At 47.4% G+C, this 19,794-nt stretch overlaps 1 protein-coding gene across 2 annotated transcripts in view; it reads right to left on the bottom strand.

The window, feature by feature from the left end:
• Positions 1–19,794, bottom strand: part of XPO6 (exportin 6) — a 125,062-nt gene that overhangs the window by 20,506 nt on the left and 84,762 nt on the right. The window contains exons 10-16 of one of the 2 annotated variants that reach the window (XM_045286083.1): positions 18,018–18,126; positions 17,008–17,100; positions 15,979–16,048; positions 6,899–7,058; positions 5,937–6,056; positions 3,006–3,098; positions 1,379–1,523 (exon numbers count right to left, since the gene is read on the bottom strand). In XM_045286083.1, coding sequence (XP_045142018.1) covers positions 1,379–1,523; positions 3,006–3,098; positions 5,937–6,056; positions 6,899–7,058; positions 15,979–16,048; positions 17,008–17,100; positions 18,018–18,126 — 790 coding nt within the window. The remainder of the gene's footprint in view (positions 1–1,378; positions 1,524–3,005; positions 3,099–5,936; positions 6,057–6,898; positions 7,059–15,978; positions 16,049–17,007; positions 17,101–18,017; positions 18,127–19,794) is intronic. The other variant, XM_004705704.2, reaches the window with a different exon arrangement.

Raw genomic sequence — 19,794 nt, 5'->3', positions numbered from 1 at the left:
TGGGTGGCAGGAAGCAATTCCTTCCCCGGGGGTTTAGTGACACTTGTTCCATTCTTTTAAAAGCACGAGCACACACACCCCACCCCCACCCCCCACCCCCACCCCCCGTTGTCCCCTTTGCATTCATCTTGTTTCTGTTACCTCCTTACAGCCTTGTCTTTGTTGACTGTCTGGACTCACACAGGTAATGTGTAAGAAGAGACAGTATTTACTGTAAGAGTCATTCTTTTTTAAGCCAATTTGTCATTTATCTCCAGGGTGACCTCAGGTTAACTGTGGAGGCCCAGGCTTTAAGACAAGTGTCCTGGGGAGTCTTCCAGTCTGGTAGGTCTGGGAGTGGTTTGTTTTAAAGGGATCTGAGCTTGATTTTTCTTCTATTCTCTCAGGGCCCATCTAAAAGCAGGAAAGTATAGAGACCTTCATCAAACAAGCAGCACAATGGGAAGCGACTGCTTCTAACACAGCCATCAAATGGGTATACCTTCCTCCAGAAGCCTGCCCTCTTCAATGGACACCTGGTGAAAGGGGCAGTTCTGGCATCCTCGAGAGATTCGCATCCTGTGACTTTCCGTGTGCTTTGAGCTTTGAGAATGAGAGGAGGCCTGAAGGGCAGGGGCAGAGCTGGGGTGGGTGGGGTGAGGTTTCCCAACAACATTCGGGTCTGACAGTCTTTGCTACCTTTGAAGAATGAGCCAGGTGCACTGTTGTGGTGGAAAAACATTCCTTGGCACAAATTTGCTGGTCTTTTTCTCACGCTTATTGTTTCCAATTTTCTTCTAACATCTTCACGACTGTCCTTTGAAAACCTGTCATGCTTATTTACAGCTTGGAAATGCCCCCAAACAGTTGCCATACCTTCTGAGCTGACCTCTTGGACCTGAATTTAATTGGCTCAGCAGATGCCCTGGGAACCACTGTTGTTAACAGATGGTGTTTTGGAAGGCCCCTTATTCGACTGTGCATGCGTTCCTGAGAGTGGGAGGAAGCCTGCGTGTAAGAACCAGGTCCCCAGCAGCCCTTCTTTGTGACCGCCTCTCAATGTGGCCCTGCTAATCCCCGCATTCTGTGTAGAGGCAGACAGAGAAAAGCCCGAAAAGATATTCAGCTAACTGCCGACGGTGGTCACCTTGGGAAGGAACATGTTCCGGAGGAAGGGATTATAACAAAACTTAACTTTTTGGCCTATATAGTCAGGAAACACTCCATCTTCTTAAAATGAACAGATGTTTACGTTAGACTTAAAGAATGGATATGTGGATGGATGCAGGCCCTGCTGAGCACCGCAGCTTGGCTGTGTTTTGTTTTCACAAGAGACAGGCATACGGAGAAGAGAGCAGAAGATGGATGTGCAGCGGGCGTGGCTGAGCTGTTTCCATACCTTCGTGCTGATGAGAGGGGTGAGGGCATCCATGGTGGTAGAGACCAGTGAGACGAACTGCTGGGCGTTCTGTCGGTGCACTTCATTGTAGTACTGGGCTAGCCAGTGAGAGTACGCCTGGAGCGCAGCCAGGGACTGCGCGTGCCTGAGGGAAGTCAACAAGGTGTCACGTGAACGGTTACCACAGCCAAAGACCGCAGAGATAAGAACTCCATCCTCCATGCATTTGCTGCTCCGGGACAGGAGCACCGAAGTCACCCAGTTGCATACACAGGCTCTAAAAATGAAGACCCCCATCATCTGACCATTGCCACCACCGCTCAGCACCCAACAGATGGCTAGTCAATGTTGACTACTAGATTTGTTCAATCTGAAAAGACGGCAAGAGTACAAAAACAGAATCAAAGACTGTACATGGGAATGTGTTGGCTTGGATCTAGTAAAAATGTCGCATCAGCAGGTGCAGACCAGGGTAGAGACAATTACCAGATATCACAGCTTGTAACTCAAGCTTTGAAGTAAGCTTCAGCTTCCATGGCACCATACACTGTGTCTAGCTAGAGGATAGCTAGATATACTTAACAAAAACCCAGTGGATTTTAATAAATTTTGTGCTGCCTCCAATGGGTAACAAAAACCTTAGAAGCTCATGACAAAGGAGGCAGGTGTTCATGGCGGTAACTAGCCACCCATCCTGTTTCTTTATTCTTCCTTGATGATCAAATTGTCAAATGTAACCCTTCCGATTCTGCTTCAACCACCTTCTCCGAACACTCACTCAGCACTCTTACTTGCTGGCTCAACAGGATTTGCTAGGACTGCCCTGGCCCAGGCCTGCAGCAGGCCATTACTCCCCAAGAGAGCTGGTTTCCTTTTTGCAGGAGTATATTTTAGAAAGCAAGCCCTGGGTATGAAGGGTCACACTGCTATTGTGTCACTGCTGGGGCAGAACCAAGACATGGGCAATGCTGGTGTAGTGCAAACATAGTCAAAGACAATGAAAAAATTAATGTGGCTATGTCCCCGTAAAATTTTATTTACAAAAGCTGGCCAGACAGGGAGCAGGTTATATAGTTTGCCAACCCTTGCTCTCTAGTCTGAAGTAAATCTTCCAATCAGTGTAACTTAAGAGTCCAGTTCCTGCCTCTTCACCCTGTAATCCTCCATCCCTTCCCCTCATTCCCTGTTGCTAATGGCTTCCAGTTGTCTCTAGGTTTCTCACAGTGTGGGTCCTGGTGTCTTGGTCTAAAATAAGCCGGGGTTCTTGTTCAGTGTTGAGCCCAATGCCAGCCTGCTACCATCAGATTCTTGGGAAAATGTGCTCTTAGGTAGATCTTCTCCTCCCTGCCATCTCCGTCACTGGTCTACAGGACAAGATTCCTGGGAGTCAAATACTTCTCATTTCAGTCCCAACATGCCTGTCCTGCCTCATCCCTCCCTAAGTGAGTGACCGTGCATCACGTCTGTGCCTTAGTGTGGCTCTTCTCTCTTCCCGGAGAGCCCATTCCACACAGCTTCCAGCCTCGTTCTCATTTGTCCAACCACCTGACCTCAAGATACACAACCAACCTTGTTCTGTTCCTAGGTCTTGCTTGAGACTGTAAAAAACACCAAACTCTTTACTTACACATCAATGAGGTCTGGTTTCAGTACTGATGGCACAGCCGTCTCGATGTTGTACAGTTTTATCTGAGATCCATACAGAGTGACTTTGACCAACCTGTTGGTGAAGAAGTGAGTCGGAAAGAGTCTACGGGTTGAACTAGACAAGATGGATAGGGTAGCAAAGAAAACCCAAGGGCAGATCAGAATGGTGTTTTCATATTTTAAAATTAAAAAAATCAGTATCAGACCTTCAAGTTTTTGCCAAAGAAATAATCTAAGATGTCCATACATATTTATATACAAGAACATAAATTAAATTATTATTTGCCATGTCGAAACAATGGTAAACAACACAAGCAGCCATCACAGAAGAGGTGATACAATGCAGTCAATGAAACCATGGCTAGAAGGATATTTAAGGTCAAAGATTTCACATGTCTGTGGCATGAAAAGGCTGTTCTCTCTCTCTCTCTCTCTCTCTCTCTCTCTCTATATATATATATATGTATATGTATATATATATATATGTATTTATGTATTTATACGTGCATGTATATATCCTTGTACATACATACGTAGAGAAAGGAGAGAGAATCTAACCCAATTTTATTATAAAAATGTGTGTCCTTACAGAAAAAAGACTGGGAAAATGTTCAAGAAAGCATGTGTACTGGTTATCACTGCCTGTGGGGTAGGACAGAGTGGGTAGATTAGAGGGGTGGATTACAGATTCTTTTTCCCATTTAAAATGTTCTATATAGCCAAGTTGTAGGCAATGAATATATTATACACATGAGTATAAACTGTTTTTTTTTAAATCAAGCTACCATTTTTCAAATCATTGACATAAATTGTCCTATAAAATCTATAATGCCCAAATCGTCTTAGCTACTTCTTTTTTTTATTTTTTTTTTATTTTAAGCAAATGTTTTGAATGAGTATCGAGGACAAGTCAGAAAGGATTGCCACACATCATAGATGCCTTCATTAAACACAAACACCAGGAGGTGAAGCTACTGTTCCCTCACACACCCTCCCATCCAGATTGAGACACTGTTGACCATGGTGTTTCCATCTCTCGAACCCTTTCCAGAAGAGTCAGCACTGTTCAGTTCATGCCACATCATACGGCACTTTCGCATCCTGGAAGAACTCAAAGTGTGTTCCTCCAGAAAGCTCGTGAGTTTGGGGAAGGAGAAATCGTCTGAAGGAAGAATGATCAGGATGAGGTGAGTGGGGCAGAGTTTCCCACCAAAATCCTCACCGGACAGCCTTTCCTGACGGAACGGGTGTAGCATCGTGAATTTCCTCAGCACAAACGTCTTAGCTTTTTCTCCTGGGTGCATGCCCTTTTCAAATTTCTTAAAACTTCTTTATAATAAGCCCTCCTCATCATCATGTGTTCTTCAAGAAAATCTATCAAGCTTACTCCTCAGGAATGCCAAAAACAGTTGCCATCACCCTCTGCACTGACCTCTCAGCCTTGGATTTAACTAGCCCAGTAGACCCCCTCAGAAGTCACCCTGTGGACAGACACTTTCTGAGTGAAGGCGCCCTCGTGTGACTGAGACCAATGTACCGCCGAGTCACCCACTGACCACAGAGACATGTCTACACGCGTTTTGCTCAGGGTAAGCCTGGACAGCCCGAGTCAGCAGCAATACTGACGGACTTACCCTCTGATGAGAAAGCAAAGACAGAAATGTTCACTAGGGAATCCCGGAGATAGTTAAACGGGTGTTTCCTGTGCATTTCTCTCAACTTTTCTTGATGAAGCATAGGGCCCAGGAAGAGATACACAACGCTGGCTAAGCTGAGATTTTTAAACTTCAATTCTTCCTAAGCCAGGCTGTGGAGCCCACTGTTGGTCAGGGGGGACTCACTGTATGCAGATGAGTGTCAGATTGGGGAACAATCAGCTCTGCTGGGAAACAGAACATGCTTCTCCCGTTATACGGGAAACACTGAGTGAAAGGGAAAGAAAAGAGGCTTGGCTACCATCCCGCAGCGTCACCTCTGCCAGGACACCGAGGAGCCGGCTGCCGGGGTGAACAGCGTGGGTGTCACTCCTCAATCCACCAGAGCAGAGGTTCTCAACACCCTGCACCAACTCCAGATATGAGGGATGTTCTGGAAATCTCATCTCTGAGAAGGTTCCCGAAGACCCTGGGCCACTGTCTGGAGCAAACAGGACTTCGTTCCAAGTAAGAAACCACAGGCTTGAGGCGCACACTGTGTATAGCTGGGGGACAAGCCGGAAGGGGCCCTCCCAGTCAGTCCAGGGTCAAAGAACTGAGGGTTCTCAATCTCAGGCTCTAGGCTATAGTGATAAGTAGCAATCAAAACAGTTTCTCTCAGAAGAAACACAGCAATGCTGTGCATCCCTTTCTAAACACCGAGACCGGCTTCCCAAACACTGTATCTGTTAACAGCGATCTATGGTCAGTGGGCTTTGCTTTATGTAATTCTAAGTACAAACACTGCTAATCACAGTGGCTACTAGGACCATGCAGCCCTAACACAACGCCTCATTAACTTGATTCTAGAGGCAGACAAAACAATGAAGTGGTCCTGCTGAGTTACAGGCCTAAGCGGCCCAGAAAGAGATTTCAGGCTTTATAAAAGACTGTTTCAAGATCTCTGATAAATAACTTCACCGCAGAGTTGAGATTAGTCATGGGTGTGTGTGTGTGTGTGTGTGTGTGAGTGAGTGATCATCCAAGTGCTGGATGTAGAGCACGGAGGAGCTGGGATTCGTCATGGGTGTGTGTATGTGTGATCATCCAAGTGCTGGGTGTAGAGCACGGAGGAGCTGGGATTAGTCGTGGGTGTGTGTGTGTGTGTGTGTGTGTGTGTGTGTGTGTGTGAGAGAGAGAGAGAGAGATCATCCAAGTGCTGGATGTAGAGCACGGAGGAGCTGGCAAAGCAGACCCAGGAAGTTAAAGGCACTCACGTGCGGAAAAAGCACTGGAAATCAGCAAGCTGGCCACGTGCGGCCCCTCTGAAGCTGTGTGACCTCAAGCAAGGGAGTTCTCTTCTCTGAGCCAGGTTCCAGTGCAAACAGCAGAACAACCTCTCCAAGAATAGAGTCATGTGAAAATACACCAACACATTTTGGAATACTTCAGAATACTGTGCACTACTTTTATTATTCACCTGGCTCTTAAAGGATTCATCTAAAAGTCTTAGTGATCTAAAACTAAGAGGTAAGAGTAAAATCTGGTATGCCAGGAGCGAGGCTCTTAGGAGCTTGTAGCTAAACCCTCTGCTGCCAGTGTCAATCAGCACATTGTCTTGGCCGGGGTTGGATCCACAGGCACTCAGTTCTAGCCTTCACAACTCCATGCTTATCCTGAAATGGCCGGAGCCTCTGATCTCTGACATCCAATGTTGGATTTGTTGAGAATAGACCCAGCAGCAATTTCTATGTGTCATTTAGTGAACTGACCACCCCCTGAAAATCCTGCAACCATTCCCAGCCTCTTCCCCAGAACGTGCCTCGTGCACACCTGTGGCATTTGGCTGCCGGCTTGGGTAGTGTGTGTTGTCCCTTACTATGAGAGTTTTTCTACTGTGAGAAAAGCCATGACAGAGCTCACCTGACCTCTTGTCCTTAGAGCTATCTTCAAGATCATCAGTAACAGACGGACGGCTTATGCATACAGAGTGCTTTGCTATGCACTATGTACGGTGCCAAGTGCCTTAGCTTCATTTAATTCTCACACAAACCTAAAAGATATTACTACCGCCACTCCATTTTACAGATAAGGGATGTGGAGTTTGTCCACATCAGCTACGTGTGGCAGGAGCCAGGTTTAACCAGTGCTGCCATGAAAGCACCGTCCTGCCTCTCACACTAGAAGGTCAAACCAAGCCCCGAAGAGGAAGGACGTCCTGATGTAACCGTCGGCCTACCTTTCCACGACAGTGTGGGCATCATTGAACCTCGCTGCAAACACGTCGCCAATGAAGTACTCAGCCAAGCGGCCCACGGCCTGCAGCAGGGAGCTCAAATCCCTCAGGGAACAGTGCAGTCGCCGACAGTCATTCTCCGCTGTGATGTTCAACCTGTGTCCTGGAACACAACCCCCCCAGTTTTTCACAGGAAGAACACGCTTCAGTTACCACTACAGATAACAGCTTAGCCAGATAAGCTCCACTACGTAATAACCAATCTGATTTCTCAAAACAAAGCACATAGGTTGCTTGCTGGCCAGGCAGAGTGGAGCAGGGGGGACAGGTGGCCTGAGGCATGCTCACCGGCTGAGCACTGACCCCTCTCTGCACTGTCAGGTACGGACACTGCCAAGTTCACACCGGAGGAAGCACACGTTGCCTGGATCCCATGGGCTTTCTGGGCCGCGCAGGAAGGCTAAAGCTATGGGACTCCAAGCTTGCTGCCTTTCCTACATGACACCCACACTGAATATAAGGCCCATGGGCTTACCGGCACGACTCAGCCCTGCTGGGGGGGGGAAATGGGGGTGGTCTCAGCCACCCACCTCAGAAGATTTTTCAGTAGCATGGCATGGGATTGGGGGCCACGACTTAAATACTCAGAAGGCATACTCAACAGCCACTTCCTGGCTCCGTGTCGCATTTAAACTTCTTAAAGTTTGTTTTCTTGGCTATAAAATGGGAAAATTGCCACTTTTTAATTTACGGGACTACAGTTAGGGTTAAATTAAAATACATATACCCCTTTAAGCTGGACCACGTTATTCAAGGGTAGCAGTCATTACAAATGAACAAGAGCTGGAGATTTTCCAGCCTGAAGCACTCTGACTTTTTACTGTAATTCCTTCAATCAAGACAGGGAGGATGCCAAGATGCAAAACAAAACTCCAAATTTCAGTTCACCTTCCAGAAGACAGAAGACCGACCTCTAGGATTGGCATTAAGTCCTCCTTAGTGTTAAAACAGGGCCTAGATGAGCCTGCAGCACAGTGAACGACGTGGAGGCAGTGAGGTCAAGCCACAGCCTGTGAGCGCCAACAACCTCCCACCCCTACTCCCTTGAAGCTTCCAGGCCAGTTCCTCGGCCGCACTTCAGGGTTTGTTCTCTCTTGCTGGGCTTCCTCCCACGGAGCTTTGCAGCCACCTTCCTAGAGCCTGGATCTGAGCACTCAGTGCTACACCCTGCAGGGACTCCCTGGGTACAAAGGGAAAGCCCAGGCTCCCCAGCATCAGCAATCAGGCCTCTTACGACTTCACCTACTGTTCTACTGTTTCATCTGGGCCACTGAGAAGTCACTGACAGATGCCTCTAGTCACTCTCAAAAGCTGTCTTCTTGGCCTGACCTGCTGTCACTTTGTTACACTGTCTTCCTGTGCAAACCTTGCAAGCCCCTTCATGTCCTCCAGACCCACAGAAGCACCATTCCTTCTGTGAAGCGTCCTTCCCCCGCTCCCCCAGCAGAGGGCGGCAGCTTCCCTCGGGCTTGGGAATGTGCACAGAGAGAGCAAAGATGTGGGGCATCACAGCGGGCCTCCTTGGTGAGGGGCTAGGCACACTACAGCCCCCAGCACAGGGCCTCGGGCGGGAGTGGGTGACCGTAAGTGTTATGCATGACTAGATATCATCGGGCAGACCGCCAACTAGAGCAGGCTGGGTTTCCTCATACTGTCTGTCTGTGGGCATGTTCACTGGTAGTGTTTACGGATGGATACAAATAAGCACCACTTGTGAAGGGGAAACTGGCCCCGTCACCCGAGGAGAAATTGGTGGCTCAAGCCACAAGTTGAATACCTCTGCCCCTAAACCAGCCTCCTAGTGCTGAGGCTGGGTGCAGAACCACCTCGCCAGGGGTGGGTCACTGCCACCAAAAAATGTGAGAACAAAAAGAAGGGGAGTGATGCGAAAGGGAGCCAGTGACAAAGGCCGGCTTCCCCTTACCCCCAAATGTCCTGCTTCTTCCTCCGGCCCACACAGAGAGCAATGTCTTGGTGCAGAAAGCAGAGCCCCAGCTTCTGAGAAGTCACAAGGAGCTTCCAGAGAGGGTTCCTGCCCAGCTCCTCGAGTCAGAGAGCAAGAGATGGCCAACCCACACGGTCAAGAGAGCTCCTGTCCTGCAGGAGGGGCCAGTGCCTCTGTGGGCCATGCAGGACAGGCTCCATGGCCCCGTAGCAGTAGTGCCACAATCACAAGCCTGGGGGACCTCGAGGGGATGGTCCCATCACAGCTTTGTAAGCAGATCCCAAGCTTCCGTTCCAAAACCTGTGGTTCCTTGGCATGCCAAGAAAGCAAGCAAACCGTGGGGTTAGGTGAGAAACACAGTCTGGAATTGGCTTTAAAGGTAGTGTCAGCTGTTTTTTTCAAAGAGCACTGTCATCGGGTCATGGGACCACCATCAACTGCCTCTCTGCCTTCCTCGCCTGCAGCTCAACGCACCCCAAGCTCCAACTGGACCATTAGTTTTCAATGTAGTCACTGTACTAAATATCAGAAGTAGGTACCCAACTTCTTAAAGGTTTTAAGCAAAAGGAAATACTGTGGTTCTCTTTTTAAAAGCACAATCTAAAACAGAACACTACCGTACATCAAGTTTCCATTTTCATGTAAACGCGTTAGGCAGTTATTGTCAGTCCACTCACTGCATTCCTGACTAAGACCCTTGCTTTGCTCCTTGTGTAGCCGCACACGTCCATCTGATGTGAGCCCTCCTGACTCCTGCCCTTTAGCCTTTTCCCTCCCCCATCCAGTGAGCAGAGATGCTCAATCCCTCTGGAGGGAGTCTTTCCATCCTTGGAAAGAAACAGGAAAAACCTGCCTGCCTGTGATTCTTCCCCAATCCTACCCATTGCGGGGAGAACAGAGCCAAGCCAAAGCCTGCTGATCATGACTGCCTTGGGGAGATGTGAACACAATGACAACGTCCCTCCTAAAAACTCCTGAGCCCCTGCCCCTTCCCACGTCATCTTCCTTCTGAGAATCCTTGCCATTCCAATCACTCTCCTCCCCACCTGCCCTCATCTGTCTACCAAAGTACCCAGCACTGAAACCAGTGTGGGATTGCTGTTCGTGGGTTTTATACTACTGGCTTAAGAAACCCAACACACTGTCATCGGAGCCGATTCTGACTCTTGGTGACCCTGTAGGACAAGGTAGAACTTCCCCTGTGTGTTTCCGAGGCTCTCAGTCTATACAGGAGTGGAAAGGCTCATCTTTCTCCCACAAAACGGCCAGTTTTGGAGATCCCCTTGCAGAGGGGTCTCGGGGAGGAGATGAGCCAGTCAGGGTGCGATGTAACAATGATGAGAAATACAACCTTCCTCTAGTTCCTAAAGGTTTCCTCCCCGCTCCCACTACCATGACTCGAATTCTATCTTGCAAGACTGGCTAGACCAGAGGAGGTACACTGGTACAGATAGGAACTGAAAATACAGGGAATCCAGGACGGATGAGCCCTATAGGACCAGTGGTGTGAGTGTCAAAACAGGGAGGGTAAAGGGAGAATGGGTAGGAAAGAGGGAACCGATTACATGGAACTGTGTGTGACCTCCTCCCTGGGGGACAGACAACCAAAAAGTGGATGAAGGGAGACGTCGGACAGGGCAAGATATGACAAAATACCCATTTATAAACTATCAAGGGCTCATGCGGGAGGGGGGAGCGGGGAGGGAGGGGAAAAATGAGGATCTAATGTCGGGGGTTTAAATGGAGAGAAAATGTTTTGAGAAACGATGTACAAATGCGCTTTACACAATTGATGTGTGTATGGATTGGGATAACAGTTGTATGAGCCCCTAATAAAATGTTAAAAAAGAGAAGAAAAAAAAAAAAATGGCCACTTTTGAACTGTTAACCTTGTAGCTAGCAGCCCAATGGGTAAGTCACTATGCTACCAGTGCTTGCCATTGGCTTGGATCATGTGAAACTGCTGGTAGGTGAGCATTTCTGACTGCACAAAGCCGCAGGTCATAGAGTTCAACGTAAGATACATAAGCATTGACCGTCCACGTCGTTCAAAATCACAGCAGGTACTTTCTTGCTCCATCTGCAGGGGAGACAACACATAGGGCATATGCACTGCAATCAAGGCTCCTCCTGGCCCCTTACAGCCTAACATCATCTACCATCACCACCACTGTGGCTGTTCCATACTCTCCTGTCAACTTGAGGAAGGGGTGATGTCTAACCTGTCAATCAGGTCATAGCCATTGAGGCCTGTGTGTGGGCATGGCCTTCTCATGAGGATTCTGGCAACTCCTGTCTTCTTCCCTGGAGGTAAGGCACACACTCCCCCTGCGAGACATTCCTGTTGACAAGCCACATGGAACTGCACTAACAGAGCCACAGCCCTAGAGCTGGAGGAGCCATGTGGAGACCCACGCCAACGCTAAGATGCTTCCACTGCCACTGGATCCATAAGACTTTCCACCCACTGGCCTGTGAGCTTCCTGCATTAAGCACCATTGCATGTGTTGCGTGAGTCTGAAGTAGAATTTGTAGACTGGTATCAGATATACAGGCTAATATCAGGCATATGGACTTGATCCGGACTGGTCTGGGCTAATTTCTTAATATACAATTATTCTTTATAGAAAGCGCTTTCTTACACACATAAGAGTGTCTCTGGATTTGTTTCCCTAGTCAACCCTAACACAACCACAAAACCATGCCAGGCAGCGACTCCACTAGAGAGGTGCACCACTGTGAAGAGCGACTCAAATCGACCCGGCAGAACCCCGGCAGAGCGGATCTTCAGATAAGAATGCTACTGAAGGGTTCAGAATGAGCAAGGAACGTGGTGGCGCTGAAAGAAGTCTCAGCTTCATAAATCTAGTCGTCCGGAGGCCCTCACTCAGGTGCTCACCGACGAACAACTGGCTGGGAAAGCATCCACGTTAGCATAATTCACCCCTCCTTTTTGGAGGGGAAGGGGTGAGGGAAGAGAGGAGTGAAGGTGGACCACTGTGAGAGAACGAACTAGACATAATTGAGCCCAAACCACATAAGCGCAAATAGCTTCCGTCACGCAGACGTAGAAGGCTTGCACAGCTAACTGGGATAGTTAAGGGATAGTTACTAGGAGCAGAAATACTTTCTCAGTGAGGGCAGATCTCAGTGAGGGATGGCAGATAAGAATAATGGACACTTCAGGGTGAAGGCAAGATGCTGTGTAAAAGGAGCAGCAAATGACTAATCGGAAGATTTCTTAATCCACAGAAAGTTGGGCAGACAGACAGCAAGAGCAAAGATGCCCTACCAGGAGCAGGAGAGGGACCCAGGCACCAAAGTGCCACAGCAGCACCTCACTGGCTACAGTGGTGCCTGCTGGGAAAATGGGTTAGCCAGTCCTCCTTGAGGGCAGCAGCACAGCAGGACTGGAGCCCATAGGAAGGCGAGCACGGAAGCTTCTGCTTGAAGCCTCCGCCCATCGAAAGCCGCCCTGTAGGCTTGGCTGCTGGCCGAAATGAACACCCAACGGTTGTAGATGGCCACAGCACCAGCAGAATGCAAGAAGAACCCGGGCTGAAGGCCAGGCCAGCTACACCGGCTCCGGGGCAACCTAGGAATGAGTCAAGGCTGGAGGGTAAATTCAACTGCCAAGAAGGGACCATAATGCACGTGGGGAGAGGACAACACTGTTGCTGGTAAGAGGCAGGGAGGCTGACCAATACAGCATGGAGGTTATCAGAGAGGGGAAAGGGCCATGGGAACCAGGAACAAATTGTCCTCAGAGTTTCCTTTTTTTTAAATAGCCTTTGCATTGGAAATTTGGCTTCTGAGATATTGGATGGGGATGGGCACGTTGTCAAGGCTAAAAGAACTCGTTTTTAAAAAGAAAATAAGTATTTTTCTCCCAGGTTTGGCCCAAGGACTGTACGTCGAGGGCTGATGCTAGGCACTCGATTTATAAATGATCTGGAAGAGTCCAGTGCACTCACCCGGGGTTCATTTAAGAGAACGAACGGCCGTCTCTGGAAGGGCAGTTCTCGGGGACGTTCTATCACTGGGGACACTTCAGGCCCACTGCAGATGCTCCCTGAAGAGACGCCTCACAGAGGAAGCAAGGCACAACCAGTGCCTGCAGGAGAGCTAGGCCGTCACTGTTTTAATGTGGAAGGTGTAGGAGGGAGGGGGGTATAGGGTCTATTTTTCTAAATCAAGGACAATGACCAGGGTTCTGAGTATACTCTAATTTGAATAGTCCTCTTTTTACCCAAGAACAGATTCTAGAAACATCTGTCTATACTATTTGTACAAAGTACAATAATTTTCATTTGTTCTAACTATATTTTACAAGCAGCAAGTTTGCTTTTAACCATTGGTCTTGTAAAAGCCGTTCTCACCCACCTATAGAATCGGGGCCAACATGTGGGGCAAACTGAGTCCTACCAGACCCGCTGGACGAGTTAGAAGCTAGCTGGGAACAAGCTGCCATAGACAACGAGGAAGGGCAGACTCAGCAAGTGCCTCATGAAGAGGCCCTGCCATGAACAGCAGGCTGGGCCACCCTCTTGGCAGCCCTATGCCAGGCTGAAACCACAGTTATATGAAAGGGCTTCAAAATGTTCCTAGAAAAAAATTCCATTATTCCACAAACGGACAGTGTACTGCTCATGAGTTGGGCTGCTAACCACAAGGTGTGCGGTTTGAAACCACCAGTTCCTCCGAGGGAGAAAGGCAAGGTTTTCACTTCCGTGAGTATTTAGTCTCAGGAATTCACGGGGCAGTTCTACCTTATCTTCTACAGTCACTCTGGGTTAGAATCAACTCAATGGCAGTGAGTGTGGAGGGGGTTTTGTATACAACAAAGGGGTTGAAAGCCAAGGCCAGGCATAAGTCTTACAAGGAAAACACTGTAAAGGACAGGAGGAGTGGAGGTGTGCCATGGCCCGTGTTTACAAGCACAATATTCAGCTTCTGGTGTTTGTAGCCGGCAACACTAATGTCTAGTTTAGTTCACTCCACACTTTTATGGCTCCCCATCACGTGTCAGGCTGGGATTGGCATGAACAAGCTATGCAGCCGGCCTCTCTCAGCCTCACTTTCCTCCTCTGTCAGATAGTAGTCATGAGTAATAGTACTTAGAAGTCCTGGTAGTGCTTGCATGTTGGGCTAAATGAAAGGTCAGCAGTTTGAAACCACCCAGTACTCCACAGAAGAAAAATGAGACTCTCTGCCCCTGTAAGGATCCACAGACTGAGAAGCCCACGGGGATGAGTCTACCCTGTCCTGTGGGCTCACTATGAGGAGAACTGACTTGATGGCAATGAGTTTGTTGTTTGGTTCTGGAGTTAACGGTACTCATCACCCAGCAGAGATAATGCCAGGGTGCTAGTGGAAATGATGGGGAGTACAGAGTGGAGCCTCAAAGCCCATCTGTAGGCAACTGGACATCGCCCTACAGAAGGGTCTTGGGGAGGAGACGAGCCAGTCAGAGTGCAGTATAGCACCGATGAAACATACAACTTTCCTCTAGTTCTTTAATGCTCCGCCCCCCCCACCTCCCCCATCATGACCGCAAGTCTACCTTACAAATCCAGCTAGACCAGAGCATGTACACTGGAACAGATGGGAACTGGAAACAGGGAATCCAGGACAGATAAACCCCTCAGGACCAATAATGAGAGCAGAGAAACCAGGAGGGGAAGGGGAAGGGGGGGGGCAGAAAGGGGGAACCAATCACAATGATCTACATATAACCCCCTCCCTGGGGGACAGACAACAGAGGAGTGGGTGAAGGGAGACTTAGGACAGTGTAAGACAAGACAAAATAATAATAATTTATAAAGTATCAAGGGTTCGGAAGAGAGGGGAAAAATGAAAAGCTGATTTACCAAGGGCTCAAGTAGAAAGAAAATGTTTTTTATATGAAGATGGCAACAAACGTACAAATGTGCTTGATACAATGGATGGATGTATGAATACCCTAAACAACAGCAAAACGCTAACCCTCAGCTCTACAGTTGAAGCTTGCCAAGGGCCAGTCAGGCCTTCCCAAGAAGCACACTCAGCCCCACTGGCCCGCCTGGGCACTACTCCTGGGCCTTTCTGATTCCAAAAACTGAGGGGAAAAAGAGTACAGCACAGGCTGCCACAGCAGTTCATCTGTTTGTCTTCCCTGGCTTATTTGCCGGTTTAAAGGACACAAGGAAACACAGTGGATCCCTGAAGATGGGTTTGCACTGCGCCGGGTTACTGGTGCGAAGGGTTCTTTTGAGCAGGTTTGGCTCTGCAGTGAATTGTGTGCCTGTGCACTCTCAGATTTCATGCCCTTTCAGTGCGCATAGGTGCCAATACGACTCTGATGAACCCCAGGGATCCCATAGGAAGTGCCTCTAATGGGCTGGAAGTGTTCCCAGTACCAGAGAAGAGTCTGGCATGACAAAAAGCTGAGGTGCTCGGGGGTTTCGTAGACTGGGTATGCACTTGCCCACCACTTCAAGATGCATCAATCCAGACCAAAAGCTACATTGCAGAAAAGAATGCCCATGAGGCCACCGCTGCAGCTATGCCAGGAGGCAGAAAAACACTGCACTTTCGGCGAAATGTCTCTTTTACCTCCTATTGAAAATGCCGCTTTCATAATACATACTACATACAAAATCAGGGTTAACGCTAACATTGTGTTGTCAGCAGGGTCAACCATTGGCTTTTTTAGTCAAGTTTGTGGGGAGCCAAGTGACACACAGATTTTTAGGAGCAAAGGGGGTCAGTGTCCCCCACCTTTACATGGTTCAAGAGTCAACTGTCTTCTACTCACTGGAATCTTTCATACATATTACCACTTTGCTCCAAATGACATGCCTTCTTTCTCTTCTCTCTGACACGCTTTAAAATGTATGTAGAATATAACCTCATCTTTTCCCTCCCCCACAGCTCCTGGACACCTTATAGCTTGTTTTATTCCTGTTTGAAAGTGGGAAGGGGTGGAGGGTGAGGCAGCAGCAGAGAAATCACGTTCTGACATCAAAGAAGGCAGTTAATTCAGTATTAGTCCAAAATTTTCTTTTAAAGTTAGATTAGAAAATAAAAACTAGTTTACCTGACCCTGAAGTAACTATAAATTGCTGTAACCCCAGATAAACTTCTAAATTGTCCTGAAGAACTGGGAACTGAAAAGAAACAAAGGGTTTTTTAAAAATAAAAATGCAAGTTTTAACATTTTAACATTAAAGTAACTCAAGTACCTATGAGGGGGAGAGGATGGGGACTGACCCTTTCCTCTGGGAGGCATCACTTGGCAGCTAAGAGCTGGCTCCCATCATCACCAGTTTCTACAACTGAGATCACCACTTAATATTTATAGTAATAAAACAACAAACAAATCTGATACTTTTTTTTAAGCATAAGATGCTGAAGGCAACGTTTCCATTCCAAACATAGGAAATCAAACCCCAAACAACTGTATTTTCTGAAGCTCTGAGATGGGCCATGTCTCCCTACAAGTCCTAGGGAAATCCAGCCTGCGAGAGACCGATCAGCCTTCTTAAAGGGCACGGCAGTGAGAGCCAAGCCACCTCACTCTGAAGCCCCTTGCCCTTTTCTGTAAGTTGCTACACTCGCCAATGCCCTAGATTAGGATCAAAACAAGACTTCAATGCAACAGACAGGCCCCTAAAATAGGCCGATGGCAAAGTGAAAGGGCACTTTCCCGTGACAGAAAACACAAACTACAGCTGGGTTGCAGAACCCAAGGATGGACCCCAGTAACTTCTCTTGTCCTTGAAGAAGAGACAGGCTTAAAGACATCTCCTTGGCAGGAAGCAGTCCTTAGGAATAAAGGGTCCTGGCTTAAGACACAGGCAGCGGGAACCAGCAATCAGCTGGCACCGCGCTCGGAAGGCTAACCTTTCAGGACTGTCACTTGGACAAACAGCATGTCCTCTAGTAGGGCTGGCCACCAGGGAGCTACTGGAGTACAGTAGCACTCATACCCTAGCCATGGTTTGGGGAAAGACAAACAGAGCTTATAAACTTTGGACGTAAAATATTTTTCGACAAGCCTTTCTCGGCATGTTGCACGCACCGGGCAAGAACCATTCTTACTCCCCCCGCGCCCAAGCTCTGTTACCAGTGTTGAGAAAGCGTGAGTGGGCAGCAGCTCCATCACTTTGGCCACCACCTCCAAGCTCTGGCGCAGGTACCGCTGCCACTCGGTCTGCTGCTGCAGGGGAAGCACAGGGGAGCAAAGGGGGGGTCAGTGTCCAGGCGCCAGCATCACCTGCCAGCCCGGCAGACGCCCTCAGACACACCATTTGGAAGAAACAGAAAACAATGGAATCGGGTTATTTGATGCCCTGAGAAGGCCAAGCTAGAATATTTTCTACAGCTCGGGTCACAAAACAGTTCCTGCCACAGGAAGCAAAGTCGTCATCAGAACGCCCCACTTTCCCTGGAAACACAGGAAGAGGGACAAGAGCCACTTGCCAGATGCTTCGAGGCCTCTTTGCATTATCCCTCCGACAGAGACCGGTCACTTCTGAATCTGGCCCTGCTTACGTTCCCATGTTCCCGGAAGTCTCCCTGATTAAACTAGTGCTACTCACCCTGTGGGCCACAAACAGGCCCATCTGTCACTATGGGTCAGAATCAACTTGATGGCAGTGGGCTTGGTTTGTGGATGTTTTTTTTTAAAAAGGTCAATTGGGGTTGACTGTGTCCTTAAAGACATTCTCCTTAATAATGTTGAGTGTCAATAAATTCGAGACTGATTTTTAAAGATAGCAGTTCACAAATTAAACATAATCAAGGCAGATTTCATGTCATTCTAGCCTTATCAGTGAAGTATCTCTATCTAATTATTTCCACTAGTATCCATGAAGCTTTTATTTGTTGCCTGGGTACAAGGGGAAAGCTCTCCTTAAACCACTTCCCACTGTGCATAAGGTTTCTCTATGAATAGGTATGAACATCTGTGACACTGTTTTCAGTTAATGAGACTAAATAAAATGTTCTAATGTACAACTCCAACCATAATACAATGACTATATGTCTCCAGAGCAGAAGGACGACAGATTCCAAGTGTCAATTCTGAGTCAACCCGTGGCAACGATTGAAGGTGAACCAGAGCATGCCACTTACATCATCATCCAGGGTCTCATCATCCAGCTCTTCCAACTGGGCCTGGTTGTATCTGAACTGGATTCTATTCAACACCTCCGTGAGCAAGAGGACCAGTGCATCTTCGTACCTATATGGTGGGGGTCAAACAACAAGCAAAAGGTGTCTTGCTTAGGATTTCAAAACGGCCTCCTGTATTATGAAGGGAATGGCTTCCGTGTTAAGACTCCCTGCTTAGAATCATCGAGACTCCTAATGTGTATTTTCCATAAAACTGGCCAGTGTATATGTATGAGTGGCGCGAAATTAAGGTGTATCTATCCAAGTATATACCAAGCATTACAGCTGCTCAGTGGGTTAACTCTTTTAGTGTTGAGTCTTTCTTTGTCTCTGGTAGCACTTTTTTGTTTTAACTATTACCATTCCAGGTCTCTTCTGGCACAGAACATCTTTCCCCTCCTTTCATTGTAAACTTGTTCTGTGTCTTTGAATCTAAAGTGAGTCTTTGGTAGACAACATGTATTTGGACTCCAGCTCTTTAAATCCACTCTGCCAATGCCTGTCTTTTAATTGGAGTATTTAATCTTTTATAGCTAAGGCAATTGCTGATAAGAACAGATCTGTGTACAGTATTCCATCTTTAAATTTTTTTTTTAAGTATCACATAAGTTTCATTCTTTCTGAATGTCTTCTTTGGTGTAAAGTACACATTTTTGTGTGCTCAATTTTCAACCTGCTATTGTTTCTTTTACATGTATTTATAAGCTATTTTCTTATTGTCCTGGGGATTACACGTACCGTATACAAATATGAATTAATTCAATTACTTAATTAGTTTAACAGTTATGGCAGATAAGTGGTATTGCCACCATTTGGCTGATGACTAAACTATAGCAAACTTGAGTTCAACTGTTGTTAGCTGCAAGTCCACTGCATACCAGAGAGCAGCCTGCTTAGTGAAGCACCCAAGGTTAAAAGACTTCTGTTATCTATTAAACTGTTTTGGTGAGCAGGGAGAATAAGTGGGGTTTTATACGGTCAGAGAGCTAGCTGATCTGCATATAGAATCTCCTGATTCAGAATGTCAAGTGCTTCTCTGTACATCACCAAACCAACAGTGGGCTTTAGGCCTACCCTACCTATTACCTCTCCCACCAACCAATCTTTTGCCAATCTGGGGAATGCTAACTAAAAGGAAAAATAGAAACGGCATAGGGAACACAGACCCTTTGTATCTGAGTCTAAGAATAAGTTCTCTAAGAAATACTCAGGACCTTGGAGTTTACATACAACCCATATGAGGCATGTATCGAATTCAAACTAACAACTTATATTCAGCAGTTGATATCAAGTTACCACAGAGTCAAAATTGTCAGGAACAAATGCTTTCTTTTTCTAAATCATTTTATTAGGGACTCTTACAGTTCTTAGCACAATCCATACATCCATCCATTGATTGTGTCAAGAACATTTGTACTTTCGTTGCCATCATCATTTGCAAAACATTTTCTTTCTCCTTTGCCCTTGGTATCTGCTTTCCCCTCTCTCCCACCCTCCCTCATGAACCCTGGATAATTTATACATTTTCCCCCCTTGTCTTACACTGACCAATGTCTCCCTTCACCCACTTTTGTGTTGCCCTGGGAGGGGGTTATATGTAGATCACTGTGATTGGTTCCTCCTGTCTCCCCCCACCTTCCCCTTCCCCTCTTGGTATTGCTACTCTCAATATCAGTCCTAAGAGGTTTATCTGTCCTGGATTCCCTGTGTTTCCAGCTCTGATCTGTACCAGAGTCCA

The sequence above is a fragment of the Echinops telfairi genome, unplaced genomic scaffold (genome assembly GCF_000313985.2).
Source record: "Echinops telfairi isolate 266 unplaced genomic scaffold, ASM31398v2 ScPeMD7_5;HRSCAF=22, whole genome shotgun sequence".
NCBI classification, from domain to species: domain Eukaryota; kingdom Metazoa; phylum Chordata; class Mammalia; order Afrosoricida; family Tenrecidae; genus Echinops; species Echinops telfairi.
The sequence above is the reverse complement of the archived record's forward strand: the minus strand, read 5'-3'. Positions and strand labels throughout refer to the sequence as shown.